Consider the following 20,822-nt stretch of genomic DNA (forward strand, 5'->3'; position numbering starts at 1 on the left):
TCTCATGTGGTGTAGGAGATGGCGAGAGCGTGGGAGGAGTACAGCGTGTTGGAGAACTCTGTGAAACAGCTGAGGACCATGCTACAGTCCCACATGAACCACAGTTCCACCCCACAGGTGAGACCCTTAAAGGGGCAATCTAGGATTGTTCCAATTATTTTTAAATGAATTATATATAGCCATTGATTCTCAAAGAGTATAATGTATAAATACCTCATGAGCCAAGTTCAATTGTCTTACCCCATCAGAACCCAAAATATAAGCTTGTTTTACTCAATTGTTTGTGACCAATGCAATTGTAAACATAGACTGTATAACTCCAAAAGAATGGTTAAAATGATCATTTTCATCTCATAGATGGTCAGTCATTGGATCCATATTTCCATCTATGAAGTTAAGAGTGGTTACATTTGTCCCTCAGCTGTTTACCCAAAAACGTGGCAGGGCTTTATTGTTGTTTGAATGCCCCTTTAACTGCACAGCTCACAATAGCCTAAATGCCATCTGCCTCTTTCTGCCACCTAGACAAAGTAGAAGAAAGGCTAGTGTCTCAACGACAGACTCTCCACACTCGAGAGTCTGTCAAACATAGCTTGTTTAATGGTTACTGAGCAGTCAGAAGTGGGTGGGCAGTTGATGTTTAAAATGAAATTACTGACAGGTTGTAGCACAAATCAGAAATCACAAGTGAGCACATCTTGTTTTTAAATAAAAAACTTAAAACAAGCTTGGAGGGGTGGGGTGGGGGGGTGTTGACTTCTGTGTTCGAGGACATCGCCGAGTACATCGCCTGTGAAAAGAGGCTAAGGAAAGGCAGATGTCTTGTATATTATGTATGCATGCTTCTGCTTTGAGATGTTTCAGCATGATGTATAGTCTCTCACTTTGCCAGGAACTCTGCTCTTGCAAGAGGGAAGTGGAAGGAATTGTGAATTTTGCCGCAGGAGACAGTCGTCCAAAATGAGCGCTTGTGTGTTATGTTTTTTTAGCAGGAGAAAGCGGAGATCAAGCGGGAGCTGTGGAGGATTGAGGATGTAATGGCAGGACTGAGCTCCAGCAAAGTCAACTACAAGATCACTATTGACTCAGTACAGAACCCAGGTAGGAGAACTACTCAGGAGAACTACTCAGGAGAACTACCCAAAGTCCCACAGTTATTAAGCCACCATAGATAGCAACACATTATGACATACAAACAGTCACAGTCTTTGTGTGTACATTTGCTTGTGTGTCAGTGTGTTTACTGCCTGTCTTTTTGTGTGTGTGTGTGTGTGAGCAATACCTTGTGTCTGTCTGTCTGTTAATTGAATTGTGTGTGTGTTTCTCCATGTTCATCTCCAGAGAGGAAACTAGTGCCTTCAGTGTCAGACTCTGCCATGCATTCCCAGTACGGTATGCGCCCAGGGGCAGAGGTCAAGCCCCCTCCTCGCAGCTCCATCCCCAGTCCTGTCTCCCAAACGCTGCCTCACAACTTCGTGCCAAAATGGGTGAGTGTCAGCTCCCACATCTGTACTGACGTTGGGGAATTTCAAATATTTAGTGTACCACAGCGGGTGAGTTGTGAACATCCCATATAAAGTAAAAGGAAAGACCTTAAAGGGATAGTTAACCCAAATTACAAAACGAGTCCTTGTCGATAGACTGCTTTTCAAGGTGAAGAAATCAATCAATTATTTTGTAGTTTAGGTCAACTATAACTTTACATTTGTTTACTCCAGGCTCCATGTTGGTGAGTTTAGAACAGTGAGGTTGTCCCAGGAGGGTAATGCAACGATATGAACACAGTCAAGTTGGTAAAGTGTAGTGGATGAGTTGTGTCTGTAGAGTCTGTACTTAAATTTGAGCGTATTGAGTTCTTGGCACTGACTACCTGTATGGGTGTGGCTCTGACACAGGCAGAGGATGATGCTCCGCCCAGACCACCCCTGCCCCACCTCTATGACTATGAGGAGACGCCCCCTGTGGTGCCACCCCTCCCCAAAGAGGCGTCGGCCATTAGACACATGTCGGTGCGTGGGCTCAAGCGGCAGTCAGACGAGAGGAAGAGAGACAGGGAGACCGGCCAGTGTATCAATGGAGACTATAAGGTCAGTGGTACACCAGCTGAGCTCTGAGTTTAACAAAACTTTGTTATCCAAAACTACTGTAAAAAACACTGTTGTTTTCACTGTTCTCACCTTCTGAGCTCATGTCGCTCACTGGACAACATACACAAAGGCCGTCTCAATCCAAAAAAAGCCTCACTCACACTGTGCATGATCTCAATGGATGGTGCTGTACTACTGTTGCTTTAACCATTTTTGTGATCATGGCAGGTTGAGTTGCGGTCGTACCTGAGTGAACCAGAGCTGCCGGGGATAGGGTCTGAGGGAGGCTATCACACCCTCCCACACAAAGGTAAAATATAGGATATGATTCTATAGGTATCAGCCCGAGTCCCTAATGCAAGACCCTGAACCTGAACATCCTCTCAATTATATATGGCTTAAATGTATGATGCAAGACATTTACATTGCTTTGATTTAGATAGATTCCCCTGATTGGTTGTTGGGAGGATATAGAGATTTCTCCAGTTTAGGTGTTCTGTCACCTTCCTGTGTGTCTCAGGTCTGTCTGGCTCGTCATCCAGGCTGAACCAGTCCAGTAACATCTCCTCCTACGTAACCCTGAGGAAAGGGGCTGCAGGGCCAGCAGCCAGGGTGAGTCACCACCAGATATGACATGGAGGCAGATATGGTAGAAACACCCACATGTAGACTAACGTCACTGTGGTTTTACATAGTATAAGCCTAAGCCCCAAATACCTTTGAGCTTCCTCTAGTTTCTGTCATTTAAAGAGATTGACTGAGAGCAGGTGTTGAGGACACATCAATATGTTCCAAATACACCTGTTTCCATTTTGTGTTCCTTTCGTTCTCCATTATTGTTTTCCATTTCCCTCTCCATCGCTGCCATTTAATCTGCCTCTCTTTGACTGTCTTCATATCCATCTTCATACCCCTCCTCTCTCTTTCGCTCTCTCTCCCTTTTTTCTTCCTCTTACTCTCTCTCCATCCCTCTCTCCCCATTTCTCTCCCCCTTCCTGTCCCAGGAGAGACCCAAGAGTGCCTTGGAGCGCCTTTGCTCTTCCGACCCCTTGCAGCCCCAGTTCCTGACCGCCACCTCCACCTTTACCCAGCCAAGGGGACGCATGAGTGCCGAGGAGCAGCTGGAGCGCATGAAGAGACACCAGAGGGCGTTGGTCCGTGAGCGCAAAAGGAACCTGAGCCAGGGAGACCGCCACTCCACCACCACTGTGTCTACCACACACCGCTCCTCCTCATCCTCCAGGCCTCTCTCCTCCACTGACTCGGGTTCAGTACGTTATCCCCCGCCCCCCCGTAGCAGCAGCAGCACCAGACACAGGGACCACCACCGTCACGCCCATGAACCCCCCACCTAGCTTAGCCAAGGCGCTAATATGCTAAGCGGCTAACGCTAACACAATCCCTTCTCCCCCCCCATGTGTAACCAATGGCAGTAACATTAGCCGTCACGCTAACAAGCTAAAGGGTGGGACTGGCTGTGGCTAATGTAGCTGGGCTAGACTTGGCTGTGGAGCAGTTGGAGGCTGCTTTGTGGAGTTAGGGGAGTGGGATACCTGGCTTGAGATGGACTGTAACAGTAACCCATTTGAAGGTGAAGGGGTTGAATAAATAACCCTATCACTATTGTCCCCTGGTGGTAACTCACTGACACACTTTTGAATGTAGATCTAAAGAGAAGAGGAGGTAACGGTAGGCATAGGTTTGCTTTCACTCTCTCTATCCCCATGATATGTACATATACACTACTGTACTAGCATAAAAATGTTTATTTATTTACTGAGGGATATTTTCAGTATACATTTGTGAAATTCCATTTTATAGAGATTTGATATATAGGGGATGGGGGAATGTGTACCATGTTTTCAAGTTGAACTGAAGAAAGCGACAAGGTCAGCAGTGCTTAATGGCACAAATCATTTTCAGACACCCTTGCTCCAGTTTGCTCTTAATTTCCTTCAAATTAAATCAAAGTGCCTTTTTTTTACAGATGATCATTCCTTAATTCCATGATTCTTCTCACCAATTCACCTTCACCTTGCTAATTTGTTTACGTGACGTTTCTTGTGTATGCCAGCCCAAGAGAATCAGCAGTAGAGGATGTGATTCAAATTATATTGTTTTTTTTCTAACATAATTTTTCTAACACACAGTCTTAACCAGATTGTTGTGAGGTCAACAATGACCTCAAAGTCCTAAATGCATTTCCCATCAACCCATATGTTTTTTCCTTCCCTAATAACCATGGGCAATACGTAGTTCAACAACTCCTACTATTTACTGCGTAAAAAGTTTTAGAACTTAACCATAGTCAGATCAGAGCATTAACTACTTTGATTTTAGATAATTTAGGTCATTTTAATCTACTCATTATATTCTACAGTGACCCGCTCAATGTTCACTTATTCACACCATTTCGGTATTAATTTATGCTCCATCATCATTATCACAGCTTTGTTTATGGCTCATTAACAAAGATGTTTGTAATTGACTGTGGTTGACCGCTACAGTGGTCCACTATCATGGTCAAGGTAGGAGTGAGAGAGTAATCATGTTACTAAAAGTGGCTTATGTCCTATAATTATCCTAACTGACTAGGAGGGGACATGAGAGGGAAAGGTAATATGGTGGAGGCATACGATTAGGCCACCATATTGCTTTCCCCTATCTGTTTTTTTTTCCAGATCAGTGAGGATGAAAAAATAGGACAACAGAAAGGAAGCTACATGAGACAGTTAGTGTTTTAGGTAATAGATAGCTACAGTAATGATAAATTAATCTGTAAAATTGAGAAGCAATGCACAACTCCTTCACACCTGTTCTTTTTTTAATGTAGATATTTGCACTCGAGAATAAACACATTTTGCTTCTGAATCACTTCTGCCTGTGTTTTTCCATATTGCGGAGGTTTGCTGAATATGTATGTATGCATGTTTTTTCCCCCTGTGGTGTGTGGTTTTCCTCTGTTGACTGAGCACAAGAATGCATGTGATGCACTTTCTCTCCTAAAGCATGCGAATACATGCAGATCAGGCCTACACACTGGAGTGGGAAGTGGGAATAATCATGCATGCATGGGATTGATGGCTTGGACACCACACACATGAAAATACACTGGCGCACACACACACACACACACACACACACACACACACACACACACAGACACACAGAGTTTCCATGATTGTACCGGACATTTGAGAAAATGTATAATCACACCGGCTGTATCCTTTGGTGGTTGGTTTCCTCCTCTCCAGATCTTGATGATGGTATAATCAATCTTCCTTTTAATCCTAAAAAATCACAAGTGTTTAATTGCTGGTCAGTTGCAGGTGGTTTATGACTTATGAGTGCCCCCCTGTGGAGTAAGAGAGAGTGCACCTCCAGTTTTTGACCTGACATTTACATTTGACATGTTAGTCATTTAGCAGATGTTTTTATCCAAAGCAACGTACAAAGTACATTTGTCTAAGTGAATAAACAGTTCAGTTCATCAGTCATCGTAAGTAAAGCCTTCGATAAGAACAAGTGCCATCGGCAGTCAGTGCTAGAGAAAAGAAGAATTTGTCTATTTAAAAAATATATATATATATTCCAAGTTCTGGTTATGTAGAGAGTTAGGGGGTAGAAAGGTCTGAGGAGGAGACCGGGTAGGACTATTTTGACAGTTTGAGAGTCGTTGCATATGCTAGCTTGCAAAATTGAAGAAAACCTGAAGGAAAAACAGAATTCTGTTTTGTCAGAAGTGTGCTCTACACACAAAATGTAGTCGATCAAAGCATTAAGTATTTGATTGGTTTTACGTGTGGCAAGGCGTCACTCATTTCATTTGTGTAACTATTTCCTTCACTAGTCTTTCAGAATTAGGAAAGCCTGGTCTCAACGAGGTTAACCTGACAGAAAGTTATTCAAATGGGAATAAGTAATTTCTCCATGCAGCATAGAGACAGATAATTCTCTCAGGACTATCAATAGAAAATACAGTGACTGTGGTTGTTGATGTGCTATTTATTTCACAGCCCTCGGAAAATGCTTCCAAAGGGTTTATGTGTAGCTTATTCACTGTTGTTTGTCCCCTCTAGTGGAGGCGAGACTCAGAGCAGGCCTTTGATTTGCAGCAGCAGGACGAAAGGCTGAAGGCTCAGGAGCTGAAGGTGGATGAGCGACAAGTGGCCGAGGGCCAGAGCGACGAGGGGAGGGGCGGGATCAGAGAGAGAGAGAGGATCCAATCGGACGAGTGGCTCACCGTCATGGCCATGCCCATGAGAGAGGCGGACATGGAGCCCCTCGACTATGACCTGGACCTCAGCCGGGAGGTAAGTCCACTATTTGACACCTCAAATCATTTATTCATAGTTAATGTCTTCCCAACTTGCTTGCAGTCATGAACTGTACGTTAGATCTGTAAGACAAGGGAGCTCTTAAATCTATTTTACGAAATTAAATCGCCACAGGGCAATGAGGTCAGTGTCTGAACAGTTGCTTATCATCAAAGAAGACTATCACAGTATGAATTTGTATGAACAACATCCCCGCTGTTTTGACCACACATGCTGATTGGGGAATGTTGACCTTTGTGATTGGCCAATAGCTTTCCAAGCCCCAGAAGGTGCCTATCCCAGAGCGCTATGTGGAATCCGACCCTGAGGAGCCTTTGAGTCAGAAGGAGATGGAGGAGCGCTCACGCAGAGCAGAACGTATCAAAAACATCCTGGCCAAATCCAGGTAACAGCTTCAATCCATTCGGTTCGCTGACACGGTCAGAAAAGTAGTCGTTGTTGCTGTGGGTCTTGGAAGTATACAGTCATGAGAAAAAGTTAGGACACCCCCCAAAATATTAAGTTATTCTCTTAAAAATATGGACATATCAATATGTTATCATCTTTCTAACAATGTCTATAGATAAAGGGAATGTAATTGAACAAAAAACTATGAAAATGTAACTTTGTAATCATTTATTTAACGAAAAATTAACAATAATGCCAATTCCTACTGAGGAAAAAGTTAGGACACCCTATGCCCTAATAGCTAGTATTGCCCCCCTTGGCTGAAATAACCTCAATTAGACGTTTCTTATAACTGTCTACAGGTCTCTGACATCAATTGGGAGAAGGTTTTTCCCACTCCTCCTTGCAGAATTCTTTCAGCTGTGTGATGTTCGAGGGGTGTCTTGCATGCACAGCCAGTTTCAAATCAATCCACAGCATCTCAATAAGATTAAGATCCGGGCTTTGACTTGACCATTCCAGAACTCTCAATTTATTTTTCTTGAGCCATTCCTTGGTAGATTTACTGGAATGTTTTGGGTCATTGTCATGTTGCATGGTCCACATCTGCTTCAGCTTCAACTTTCGAACAGATGGTCTCACATTTTCCTCAAGCACCCTCTGATACAATACAAAATTCATAGTGGATTCTATGATGGTGAGCTGACCAGGCCCTGCTGCAGAAAAGCAGCCCCAAACCATGACATTTCCACCCCCATGCTTCACAGTTGGTATGAGGTTCTTGTTCTCAAATGCTGTCTTGGTTTTGCGCCAAACATGTCTACTCTTACTGTGCCCAAATAGTTCAACTTTGGATTCATCTGTCCAAAGCACATTGTTCCAGAAGTTCTGGTCTTTCTCTAGGTGTTCTCTGGCAAACTTTAGTCTTGCCCTGATGTTTTTTTTTGACAGCAGGGGTTTCCTCCTTGCACACCTCCCATGTAATGCAAACTTGTTCAGTCTCTTTCTTATGGTGGATGCATGTACTTTGACATCAATTGTGGCAAGAGATACCTGTAGGTCTCGTGATGACATTCTGGGATTGTTGGAGACTTCTTTAAGCATCTTTCGGTCAGCTCTTAGGCTGAACTTGCTTGGGCGGCCTGACCTGGCCATGTTGGTGGTGGTTTTAAATGTTCTCCACTTGTAAATTATTTTCCGGACAGTGGAATGGCCAATTTCGAATAGTTTGGAGATCTTTTTATATCCCTTCCCAGACTCATATGCATCTACAATTTTTCTTCTGAAGGCCTCAGAGAGCTCTTTTGATCTCGCCATGGTGATGCAACTCACTTCAACAATCAAGAGCAAACCAAACTAAATATCTGAGGTTTAAATAGGACAGGCTCCTCCAAAATCCTCTGTAACGATGTTCTAATCATTTGCACCTGATGTGGTGCTCTTTATTATAATTTTAGGCATTTTAAGTGGAACTAAATGTAGGGGTGTCCTAACTTTTTCCTCACAAGAAGATTGCATTTCTATTAATTACATTTTACCAATCATTTTTTAAATAATTTGTTTCAGTTGTATTTGTTTAGTTATATTACCACAATTTTTCAATATTGTTCAAATGAATATCAAATGTCCATATGTTTGAATATGTTGAAGAAGACAAAGGTTTTCATAGGGTGTCCTAATTTTTTCTCATGACTGTAGTTATAGCGACAGGTATCAAATAGCTTCACAAGGATCTATCCTGTAGCAGTGGTTCCAAACAGTGGGTAGCAATTGGTTTATTTTGCGTACTGGCAGCACACTGCATGTGATGTTGTTGGCCTTTGTATACTGTCTGATGTGTATCTTTATTCACACACATACTGTACGATTCCACTCATGTCGTCAGTGTACAGAACATGCAGTCGTCGTCAGGCGAGTCTGTTCCACTGGACTTCACAGACCTGGACACAGCGCTGCAGAAACAGGAGAGAATCATGAGTGTGTCCCACCGCCTGGCCTCCGAGGCCTCACGCAAGAGCAAGCAGGTTGCAGGTCAGTGTTATGATACACTCACACGCACGCACACACACATCAGGTTTCTATGAATGTACCGGACATTTGAGAAATATACTGGACATCCATATGCATTAGGTCCAATCAATTTGGATTATGGTCATTTATCAATTTAACAGAAACCTGCCTGTAAAGTTGCAATAATATAAAGTCAAATGATGTTCTTATACCAACATGACATGGTTCATTGAGAAACAAAACTTTGCAGCCTGCCCGTTGTGTCTTCATGCTCGGACCAGATAAACAGCTCTGATCATGAGAGCGGTGCATGTCAGTATAGGCTATAATAGCGAGAGAGAGAGAGAGCAACATAATGCGAGATGGAGTAGGGTTTTGGCAATTTGTCCCGATTCCCATAATGACAGAAGATGTCCCGCATCATAACATCACACATTTCAAAAACCATCATGTCATAGGCTAATATTTGTCATTCACTCCAACGTTCATAAATTGCCTCTTCAAGCATCAGAATTAACTTGTTCACTAGGTAGCACCAGGGCTCTCAAGCCATAACAGTTAGGAGCACCAACAAAAAACTGTACAATAAACACCAAAAATAGGTGCAGTAGCCTGGATCTTAAAAGGCCTACTATTGCTCATATACTAGTGTTAGAACAAACAACCTGAAACAACGTTTTTGCCGGTCTCTGCTGTCTCTCTGTCTTCGTTATCTACCGAAAACCATGACAGACACACACACACACATCACATCACATCACATCATTCCTCCAAATCAGACCAACAGTGACAATCATTTGCCTCCTCTTCAACTTGATAATCTGTGGTTAAATGAAGATTCCAGTAGGAGACAGTTTCCACTCTAAATGGAAGCAGATGTTTTTGTTGGCCTATTAGCTACCTTCATATTTACAATGGATAAGATTGGGAGACAGAGACAGCCTGTATAAGTACAGATCAATATCAGTGTAGTAACTGAACCCTCTCCTATGTCCCTGGTTGTTGTGCAGAGATGTGCGAGTTGCTGGGGAGATGGTGAACAGGTCTAGTGAAGGTATACTTCATCTCCTCAGGGTGATGGGGTGGGCTCAATATGTGTGTGTGTGTGTGTGTGGTGTTGTAATATGTTTGTGGTGGCATAGCTTTAGCTTTGGATCGTATTTCTGCTTTCACCAAGTCAACGGTTCTATGTCATTTTTGGTGGTTGCTTTTCTAAAGTGTGGTGGCTTCCAGCGTCCAAGTGTTCTTGTGTCATATGTCTGTTTGGATGTGGCTCCTGCAGGATACAAATAAAGGCAAGTCTTGAACAATGTTTTTATACAAACCACAATGACATGAACATGTACCTTTTCTTGTTTCAGCCAATGCAGTGTCTGAACACTGACACACAAGAGGAACCATCAAGACAAAGATATGTTGATGAAATGTTGTTTGGAGTTGACAGGCAAAGGATTTTACACAGATTTTTTGTAATTAATGCCTGAGTGATTTGTTTTGTAAGGCTTTTTATTGGCGCTAAAGCAAGATGCGTATGTTGCGTAAGAAACAAAAAGAGTAATCTAATATTGTTGAGAGTGAATTGGAGTTTTCTACTTGCTTTTGCACTTTTATGGCATGTTGTGTAATTTATAACCTCATTGAGACCAGGCTTTCCTGGGGAAATCCTTTGCAGAAAGTAGCTACAATGGGGTGGAAAACCTATTTGAAATGAGTGATGCCTTGCGTTAAACCAATCAAAAAGCTTGCTTGGGTGGAGCTCCAAAAAAACAAAATTCAATTTTTCCTTCAGGTTTCCTTCCATTTTCTTCAGTGTTGCAAGCTAGCATAGGCATCTGCAAAATACTCCTACCCACTCGGAAAAAAGCTGACACACATAACAATAAGCAACCATTGTACAGGAATGTGGGGGATCCAATGAAATTGCAAGCACATTCTCCCATCGCTCCATCCTGTTCAATCCAGAATGGCTACCTCCAGAAGAGGCATGAGAACAATGTAATTTGGAGGTATGGATACACAAGACTATGTAATTTGTAACACTAGCGAATAGCTTTTTCTGTAAGTACAATATATTTTGTAGCTGTGTTTTTGCAGTCATCTGTATTTCAAGAGTGAGATTGAATTTTTTAAATAAGTAATATTTTATGAGACAGAAAAGTCAGAGAGAAATATGTAATGAAATGAATCATATATTTATTATATTTGAGTAATGAAAGATATTTGTGCACCAAATTGTATTTTTTTTGTATCTTAAAAAGCCACCTAAAGCTTTCATGGTCATGTCAATCAACTATATTGTATTTGTGTATAATTTAAACATAACGGAACCATAATAGTGTTGTATTGCAATAAAGGTTTTAACAAAAAAAATGTGTCTTCATTGTGTACATGTGTAGCATTATCTGTCCCAATAACAATTGACAGTCATTTACATTTTGGCTTCTTTTAGCTCTTACTATGGAGTCAAAGTAGAGATTCTCAGCTTTAATTCAGTGGTTTTTATTACAGATTGGGTTCACCATTTAGAAAGTACAGAATTTTAAACATAATGGTGAAGCCAATCTGAAAAAAGAAAACTGAATTAAAACTGAGAATCTGTACTTTAACCAAATAGTAATTGTTTGATTTCAAATCCAAACTGTTGGAGTATAGAGCTAAAAGAAGACTAAATGCTTCCTCTTTACAATACTTATGGAGTACCTTTTACAGTCTCTTGCAGGAAGCAGGAAGAGCATATTTAATGCCGATTTTTAGAACTATTGTTTGATACATTTGGGACCCAGTTCAATCAATTGCTGGCAATTGATTTCCAGAATAACTCAAAAATATTATTCTTCCTGTGCAGCAAAAAAAACATGTTCTAGTTGAAATGCAGTTAACATGGTTTCAGTTTCACACTGTAGACATTTAAGTTTTGTTGAGGACAAATATTCATTATTTCTGTACAAGATGAATCCTGTTTTTTTGCGGTGTACAGGAAACCTGCTATCTGCAATTCATTGAAATAGGGCCTAAGTGTCATGGATCATAATATCAACTCGTCTTCTTGTTGCTTCATGTTTGTGGCACATCCCCTCACCGACTCACACATTGCACACACTGGAAACACAATAAATGATATTCTGTTTGTGTGTGCAGCAAGTATGGTAGACTAGAACCCTAGGGACAATGTTAGTAGTAGCCTACAGTGTAACAATGATTAGTCACAATAGAGTAACTATAACTGTAACAATAATAATTACACTGTAATATGAGCATTACATTAGAGTTTATAGAGTGAGTAAGTGTGCGTTACACTTACTCTAAACTACTGTAAACGTTTTTGTCTTGTAACGCCAAATTGACATGAGTAATTTCCTGTGACCCCAACAGCTTGATTGCAGGGTAGCCTAGAAGATGCTCTAATTAGTTGGATTTGAACCCCCAAAACACTGCAATATAGGCTACAGGTGCAATACACAGACAAAATCATAGAGGTTACAGTTAGATTTTCTCAGGGGACCCCAATTTGAAATCAGGGGACCCCACATGGGGTTCCAACCCCAAGTTTGGGAACTGCTGCTCTAAGTGATCTTAGACTACCCCTCAGTATGTCTGTCACTGCACATAAGCTTGTCCCCATTTCTGTTAACTTGGGTATGCAAATAACATAATGACTGGGGGTAGTGATTTATTGAAAGAGGCAAAAATGACATCAATTGCCCTGTAACACTAATTTACAAACATATTTTGGAGTACAGTTTTTGGGAAATGTATATATGCTCCTTGTTCTATAATAAAAGATAACATAATTTAAAGTAAAACAACATGTTATCACATTTTCAGTGGTTACCCTGTTTGACACTGAAAATGTTCCCCTATCATGACACAAGACAACACAGGTGAACATTTGTGGGAGACTTTTGTGTCCCTCTGCTAGATCATAGGACCCATCACAGTGTAGGATCTGATGTCATATCATGACACATGGAGAAAAATGTGGTCACCCCTCTGACCTAGATAACTACCGCCCAATATCCAAGCTATCTTGCCTTTCCAAAGTATTAGTCCCCAGTCAACTCCCAGCTAAGAACCTTTTTAGCTTCTCATTCTATTCTAAATGTGCACCAATCTGGCTTTAGACCTGGCTCTCAAGCTACAGAATGCATTCACTGTCCTGCAGAGAGCATTTGTTGAGCTGGGGTTGGTGCTTAATACTGGAAAGACAAAATCTATGTTATTTACCAAATCACAGAAAAATTTATCTGATTTGTGTACTTTTGGTGGTTCCCCCATTGAGCGTGTCCTCGCTTATAAATACCTGCCATTTGGTTTGACAAAGACTTGACGTTCAGAAAACATACGGAGGAGCTTGTTAAAAAGCTAAGATTTAAGGTGGGCATCTTTTATAGAAATAGATTGTGCCTTTCCCTGAACAGCAGAAAGGAGATTGTGTAATCGACTTTCATACCAGTACTTGATTATGGTGATGTCATCTACCAAAATGCAGCAGCCACTACTCTTAAACCTTTGGATGCCATCTACCATAGCACCCTTCGCTTTATCACAGGTGATAGTTTTAATACTCACCATTGCATACTTTATCAAAAGTACTGACCCAAGGAAACTGTTCTCCACATTTTCCTCACTCCTCAACCCTCCTCCTCCCTCTCCGTCTGCCGATGACTTTGTCACCTACTTTGAAAAGAAGGTTGATGACATTAGCAGCTCCTTCCCTCTACCTTTCACCAACAATGCTACCTTTCCTCCCAAAACCACTGTGCAACACCCAGTCTCTGGTTTATCAGATTTCTCCTCCCTCTCCCCTGATGATGTTCTAAAACTGGTCACATCCAAGCGGGCAACCACCTGCCCCCTCAATCCTATCCCCTCCCCCTTTCTCCAGTCCATCTCCAAAGACCTACTTCCGTTCCTTACCACCTTAATCAATTCCTCTATATCTACAGGATCTGTCCCTGCTGCCTTCAAGACAGCCAGAGTCAAGCCTCTTCTCAAGAAACCAACTCTTGACCCATCTGCTGTCCATAACTACAGACCGGTATACCTTCTCTCCTTCTTATCTAAAACCCTTGAATGTGCTGTCTCTAACCAACTGTCTATCTACCTCCTTCAGAACAACTTCCTTGACCCTCACCAATCCGGCTTTAAAGCTAGGCACTCTACTGAAATTGCTCTCCTCTCTGTCACGGAGGCTCTCCACTCCGCTTGAGCTTCCTCCCTCTCCTCTGTTCTCATTCTTCTGGACCTGTCTGCTATATTCGACACAGTAAACCACCCCATCCTTCTCTCCACCCTCTCAGAATTGGGCGTCTCTGGCTCTGCACTCTACTGGTTTGCATCCTACCTGGCCGGTCACTCCTACCACCACTGGGGTCCCTCAGGGCTCTGTCCTTGGGCCTTTACTGTTGTCTCTATACCAAATCTCTCGGCTCTGTAATTTTAATACTTGATACTCTTGATACTCAAGAAGGTGGTTCATCCAGGGCAAGGCTCAACCATTGCACTCCGGTTGTGCTGACCCCTGCGAATTCCCCAAATGTGATGTCACTTATTGTCTTGTCTATGTCACTTATTGTCTTGTCTCACTTATCTTGTACTATGTCACTTATTGTCTTGTCCTTACCTCATTAGATTAGATTAGATTAGATTAAACTTTATTGTCATTGTGCAGAGTACAAGTACAGAGACAACGAAATGCAGTTAGCGTCTAACCAGAAGTGCAAAAAGCAGAAAGTGCAATTAACAGTATATACAAGTAGTGCAGTATGTGAGCAGTAAGTAGTGCAGTATAGTAGTAGTGCGGTGTAAGCAGTAAATGAATAGCAGTAGCATTATAAGCAGAATAAATAGGTTACAGTATGAACAGTGTGTATCAGCATATGAGCTGTATAGGCAATGCAGTCTAGCAGTATATATGTATTAACAGTAACAATAGGGTAGATAGCAGAATAAATATAAATATGGAATGCCGTATGAACAGTATAAACAGGTATAAACAGGTATGTACAGTATGTACAGATGTGTGCAGTGTATTAACCGTAGTATTAAGAAAATATATATATATAGGGATATGTGCATTATGAACAGTATAGACAGATTATGAACAGTATAGACAGGTATGTACAGAAGGGCAGTGGTATGGAGTAAGAGCAAGTAGAGTTACTACTGTAAGAGTAGTGCAATGTCCGGGGGGGGGGGGTGCAGGAGTTGGTCGGTTGTCACCTAGGTGCAGAGTTCGTGTTGAGTAGGGTGACAGCCGCAGGGAAGAAGCTGCCTCTGAAACTGCTGGTTCGGGTGCGGAGAGACCTGTAGCGCCTCCCGGATGGGAGTGGGGTGAACAGTCTATGGTTAGGGTGAGAAGTGTCCTTGACGATGCTGCGTGCCTTCCGCAAGCATCGTTTGCTCTGGACAGCCTCAATGGAGGGGAGTGAGGAACCGGTGATGCGTTGGGCAGTTTTCACCACCCTCTGCAGAGCTTTCCGGTCAGATGCCGAGCAGTTGCCATACCAAACGGTGACACAATTGGTGAGGATGCTCTCGATGGTGCAGCGGTAGAAGTTCACCAGGATCTGAGGAGACAGGTGGACCTTCTTTAGTCTCCTCAGGAAGAAGAGACACTGGTGAGCCTTCTTTATCAGGGTGGAGGTGTTGAGGGTCCAGGAGAGGTCCTCAGAGATGTGGACACCCGGAAACATGAAGCTGGTGACTCGCTCCACCTCAGTCCCGTTGATGAGGATGGGGGTGTGTGCGCCAGCTTTAGACTTCCTGAAGTCCACAATGAGCTCTTTGGTCTTCCTGGTGTTGAGAGCCAGGTTATTGTCGTTGCACCACACTGTTAGGTGCTGGACCTCCTCCCTGTAGGCCGACTCATCGTTGTTGCTGATGAGACCAATCACCATTGTGTCGTCTGCAAACTTAACAATGGTGTTTGAGCCATGTACAGGTGTGCAGTCGTAGGTGAAGAGGGAGTAAAGGAGGGGGCTCAGCACACAGCCTTGTGGAACGCCGGTGTTCATTGCACTACTGCGTATTTGTATTATTTGTATTTTGTATGCTGCATTGTCAAGGAACCGAGCCGATCAGAGTGAGATGTTATGACAGGCTTATAGACTGTGTATGAATTTCTGGTGCTCTTTCTGTTCTGTACAACTGGGAACAATTGTCTGTCACAAGGAGCGACTGACGCTTTCAATGTGTGGACCCATTTTCTCAGCTGATTGTATTTGTGTTGTTATAAACTGTCAGACTTTGGGATGAATGTGTAGCTTCAAAGTATATTTTATGGTAAGCAATTTGTCCTCATGTAATGTCAATGTTTTCTTCACTTAATTTATACTATATTAAGTGCTATTTGCATGTAAAAATGTCATGAGATGCATCGGGTCCTTTGTTTTCATTTGTATTGGTTTGCACAACTACTGTAGTTTACCTACATATCCAGGCATCAATTGTAGTTCTGAGTGTGCATCTGACTGTGGGTTTTCATGTATCTCTACTTCACAACTTAGTATCATTTATTTCCAATTGAATTGAATTCAAGTTTATTTTTGTAGAGTATTTTACAAGGCCTTCGATCACTTTGGCTCAATTTACCAATAACAAGTTCCTGGTATTTACTATAACCATCTCTTGCTCTTTTTTCTTGCAATGGAGTCTAAAAGGGCTATTGTTGTGCGATTCTTTGAGCATATACCACATGGGTTCACTGACTGGACTAGTTACCATTCTATATTCATCTAATATCTCAAATAATTGTTGCAACTCCCCTCCCTAGCTTACATAGTAAGTATTTTGCATTTACAATTGTATTTTATTGTGACAAATTACAATATAAAAAAATTTGAGATATTTCTGTTATAATCGTGACTTCTTTGTATCAGTAGCTTCATCAATAGCTTTGTTGTTATACCTCCCATCTATTTTCAGCCCCAAGTTCACAAGGCCCACCCTGTGAAAACTGTGGTAATTCAATTTATTGATACTGTATACATCTTCTGCTTCCAATACATCATGGTTGGACTACGAAAGGCGTATGGGAAAGGACTCTACTGCTCATTCCATTCTGTTTCATAATCATAATCAATGGCACACAGATCAATTACATAAGGGTTTTGTTTGTATCAGAACACTTAAAATATGTCAGTTTTCCTTCTCATCCAGTTAGGGCCAACTAACCAAAGATGGCGAGGGACAAGGAAACGATGTGGCAAATCTGGCTTGTTCAATAGTCACCTCATTATTGAGTACAATACAACTTTCAGCATTGAAACATAAAAAAGACAGTCTTCAACCACAAAAATGACAGCTAATCACCAAGGGTGGTACTTCAGACAAAAAAAACCCAATGTATGTACAAGTCTGAGGTTCAGTGTTAGAAAAGGTGATTTCTTTAATCCCAGTTTTAGGAGGACTTGACAAAGGCCATTTTGAACCTGTGTTTCTTGTCCTCCTTCTGATCCTCCTTGTCCTCCTGGTCCTCTGTGCTGGCTTCCTGGTCTGTCGTTGTTCTGTCCTCTGGGCTCGTTGACAGAGGTTCATCCTGTGACTCCTGTGGTTCTGAGGGACTGTCTGGGGTTTTGGGACTGGCTGGTTTCTCTGGTTCTGCATCGCTTTTGCTCTCTGGGGGTGGTGGTGGTGGAGAGTCAGGCTGTAGGAAACAACAGAAAGGAGAGAGTAAACATGGCAAGAATGGAGCAACATGCAGGTACATATTTCACAATGCATTCCAGCTCATTTGGATTAGTCAGATTGCTGCTATTTCATATTGTTTTTCCTGAGTTGCAATGCAACCATTGAAAATAGCAATTATGTCTTGAATAGTTATCTGACCCAATCAAGAACAGTTTGAAAGTAGAAAACTGTTCGAGTCAGATCTCAAATTGAGACATAATTGCCACAATCAATGGTTGCATTCCAGGTTACCAACATTGCAGTCTCTCTGTGCAGATTATGAAAGTGAACAATGCACTTGGAATTTCAGTCTAATTGATTCTCACCTCACTGAAACCCAGGCCACAGTGTCTTCTGTTCCTGCCCGACAGTTTCCCATCCAGACCCTGCTGGTACTGCAGCTCCAGCTCTGAGTTCATCCTCTTGTCCTCAGAACCTGCAAAGGGAAAACTCGTTAAACACCAGTCACATACCTAATACAGTAGTGCTGTCCATCCATAGATAGGTCTGTATTGGGTATGTTGAGGTGCACCAGTGAATAAATTGAAAGGGGCATAAGGTTCACAGTATTTTTTTTTAACACATTGACTGACTGACTGACAAACACACACTATGTCCAATTCCTAATTGATGGATTGGTGACATCTCGTCATATTTCTTGTAGGCAGGCCCGGCGACAGGGGTAAAGTAACTAATTAGAAGTTAGAAGTACTAATTAAAAAAATAATAATAATAATAATTGAGCTGTGTCATAACACAGGTTGGATAATTGATCATACAACGACACACAATGTGTTTTCAGCGGGGAGGGGGGGGGGTATATTGTGCCGCTTTACAATAAATTTCATGTGTATCGTTACGTCTCATACACAAGTGCAGGGAGTAAATTTCCATGACAATGCAACATACAAAAAATACAAATAAGCAGTAGGCAATGAAATAAGGTCAAGACAATAAGTGACATAAGTGCAAGACAAGTGAGATAGTTGGACAGTGACGGTTGTTGGAGAGACACAAGACAATAGACATGACTGAGAGCGCTTTTCAACGACTTCGCAAATAAACGATTCAAACTATTATACTCTAATATATAGGTTATAGTTAGCTGGCTAGTTCTTTAGTTAGGTAGGTTATTTTACTCAAACTATGTTGCTGACGACCTGACAATACAGTACCTTCAGCCCAGGCACCTGGCTTTCATTCAGTCAGTGGCTGGCTCACCTCACACTCATTTCAGATTGACTGACTAGCGGCCACTTCAGATGAGCGTCTTTCCGGGGTCCAGACTCACGGCCAAACTATACAAACGCCATCACGGCACCGTAACGTCTCCGTAAGAATGCCGCAATTTAAAAACTCACAGTAATCTGAGACATGCTTCAAGTCTATTTTCCTTGGCAGAGGCATAGATGCAGAGAAGTATGCACATAATATCAAATATAAATTCACAAATAATCTCAATCATCCTTAAACTAATTAGGAAAATTGCAAGAATCACTCTGCACACATTGAAAGGTTCGGTATCACATTTTAGACTTATGAAAAATAGAAAAACAATGTTGACAATTGTTGATGTGCAGGTATAGGCTACTATGCAGATTAGGTGTTGAGGTTTCAAGGATATAGCCTCCTGTTATGACATTTATTTTCAGATAGCCCCTTTATGAAATATGGCCTATTTTGTCATCAGATCAACGTTTATGGCAGCGCATCTCGTCTCAGTCTTGGTGCCGCACCCTGAAACCTGTGTTAAGAGAGCTATGATGGTATGCTCCTGTTACAGTGTTGGTGTAGTTTCGATGTAAACCAATCAAATTAGCATTGTTTTCGGAGGTGCGTGGAGCAACTAAGGGATCGTGAGACTGTTAACCCTTTGTGGAGCGGATAAAATGACTTGACAAGACGTTTCAAATTTATCAATTAAAAAAATCAAGCCCCTTTATGGCGACAGGCCTGCTTACTATTCAACACTGAGCTTGATGAAATGTCATGGGGATGAAGGCCTAGGGAACGATTTAGAATTGGAGTGAAGTGTTGTCAGCAAAGATAGATGAGGATTCCTCACCACTGCGAAAGTGGGATGTCGACTTGTGATCACCAATGATTAGCCTTCCAGTAGGCTCTTTCTGAAAAAGAAAAAGAAAAGAGACCGTACACAATAGAATCTTATGTAGAGATATACCACTGTTTCTTTATTGTTGAAAGAGGAATCTGATGCAGATTCGTTGACTGCAGAATGCAGGACATGTAGGGCTCAAAAGGCTTACAGCAATAAAGCAAAATGTGTTAAACCACAACAAGAGTTGAAAGTAACGTTTTGTTAACTCAAGATGACCAAATACACATTATCGACTCAACAAACCTTCCCTGCGCCCATCAACCGCAAAAACTTCTGCTTTCTCTGGTCGTTGCCCAAATCTGCAGATTCCCATTGAGTGGGTCCATCCTCCTGGAAGAAACAGACATCAACAGAACAGCGTTTACTTATCTAGCCAATGCGCATTTTTAAAAAAAGTTATGCGCAAGACTGTCATTCTTCGAAACAACGCGTGTTGATTACTCTTATTTTCGAAAACTCAGAATACACCACAGCCCACAGGGAAAACTCGATAAAAACATCTATTCTGGTGACTGCTTTTACTTTTTCAACTTTCCGCAAGAAAGAACAAGAAACACGTAGGATATCTTGAAGCAAGTCTATATTCAGCGGTAGAGTGCGGCGGTGTGGTTTTGTTTTCGTAAGTATTTGTGTGCAACAGAGTGGGAAGCTGTCGTTGCAACTAGCTGACCTGTATGCCAAAACCATTCGGCTGAGCTAACATTAGCTTGCTAGCTCGCCAGCTGGCTGACTGTGACATGACCTAGTCAACTGTTCGCTTATTGTCATTTACAATGTATGATGTGTTGTAATTGCAAGACCCCCTTGGCTTCATCTCTAACTCGACAACTGTAGCTAGGTAGTTTACTAAACTGCAAGCAATCTCTATAGCTAGCTAATATACATACTTCATTTGGAGAGGCAGTTCTTTTTGTACCATGTCGCTCCTCTGCAGAACTCATTTTCCACGGAAATAAATGTGCTTTTAATCAAAGTAGCTCGTGATATGCAGTATGCGTCAGAGAACGTCTCTATAGGAGCTAATATTGCTCGCTAGCTAGCTACTGCAACAAATCTTCAGATGAGCTGACATGAAAACCCACGCGAGACTTAGCACAGTACATTTCGTCACTTCCGATCAAAATCAATGATCTTGTTTGAACTGTTCAGTTCATTCAAGACGACTGAACTGGTCGTCTTGAATGAACGCGAGGTAAGTTGGTTACAGGTGGG

At 41.9% G+C, this 20,822-nt stretch overlaps 2 protein-coding genes across 7 annotated transcripts in view; one reads left to right on the plus strand and one right to left on the minus strand.

The window, feature by feature from the left end:
• plekha7a (pleckstrin homology domain containing, family A member 7a) overlaps positions 1-10,671 on the plus strand; it is an 80,814-nt gene extending 70,143 nt beyond the window's left edge. For 2 of the 5 annotated variants that reach the window (XM_083666781.1, XM_083666785.1), the window contains 12 exons: positions 16-117; positions 990-1,101; positions 1,342-1,487; positions 1,896-2,087; positions 2,316-2,397; positions 2,608-2,699; positions 3,092-3,358; positions 6,167-6,400; positions 6,676-6,809; positions 8,697-8,842; positions 9,832-9,875; positions 10,183-10,671. In XM_083666781.1, the coding sequence (XP_083522907.1) occupies positions 16-117; positions 990-1,101; positions 1,342-1,487; positions 1,896-2,087; positions 2,316-2,397; positions 2,608-2,699; positions 3,092-3,358; positions 6,167-6,400; positions 6,676-6,809; positions 8,697-8,842; positions 9,832-9,860 (1,536 nt within the window). In that variant the 3' untranslated portion in view covers positions 9,861-9,875; positions 10,183-10,671. The remainder of the gene's footprint in view (positions 1-15; positions 118-989; positions 1,102-1,341; positions 1,488-1,895; positions 2,088-2,315; positions 2,398-2,607; positions 2,700-3,091; positions 3,359-6,166; positions 6,401-6,675; positions 6,810-8,696; positions 8,843-9,831; positions 9,876-10,182) is intronic. The other 3 variants (XM_083666784.1, XM_083666782.1, XM_083666783.1) reach the window with 3 other exon arrangements.
• A 6,350-nt stretch (positions 10,672-17,021) lies between these two features.
• cUnh11orf58 (chromosome Un C11orf58 homolog) lies at positions 17,022-20,676 on the minus strand. Of its 2 annotated transcripts, none has more exons than XM_083666789.1 (5): positions 20,498-20,676; positions 19,854-19,937; positions 19,557-19,617; positions 17,818-17,927; positions 17,022-17,468 (listed from the first exon to the last, which is right to left on the minus strand). In XM_083666789.1, exons 1-5 carry the CDS (start codon positions 20,549-20,551, stop codon positions 17,223-17,225), a joined length of 555 nt encoding a protein of 184 aa, XP_083522915.1. In that variant the 5' UTR covers positions 20,552-20,676; the 3' UTR covers positions 17,022-17,222. The 2 variants fall into 2 exon arrangements, with proteins under 2 accessions (XP_083522915.1, XP_083522914.1); XM_083666788.1 differs by having other exon boundaries at positions 19,854-19,940.
• Positions 20,677-20,822: the final 146 nt, after the last annotated feature.

Source organism: Argentina silus (assembly GCF_951799395.1).
Source record: "Argentina silus genome assembly, chromosome: 3".
Lineage (NCBI taxonomy): Eukaryota > Metazoa > Chordata > Actinopteri > Argentiniformes > Argentinidae > Argentina > Argentina silus.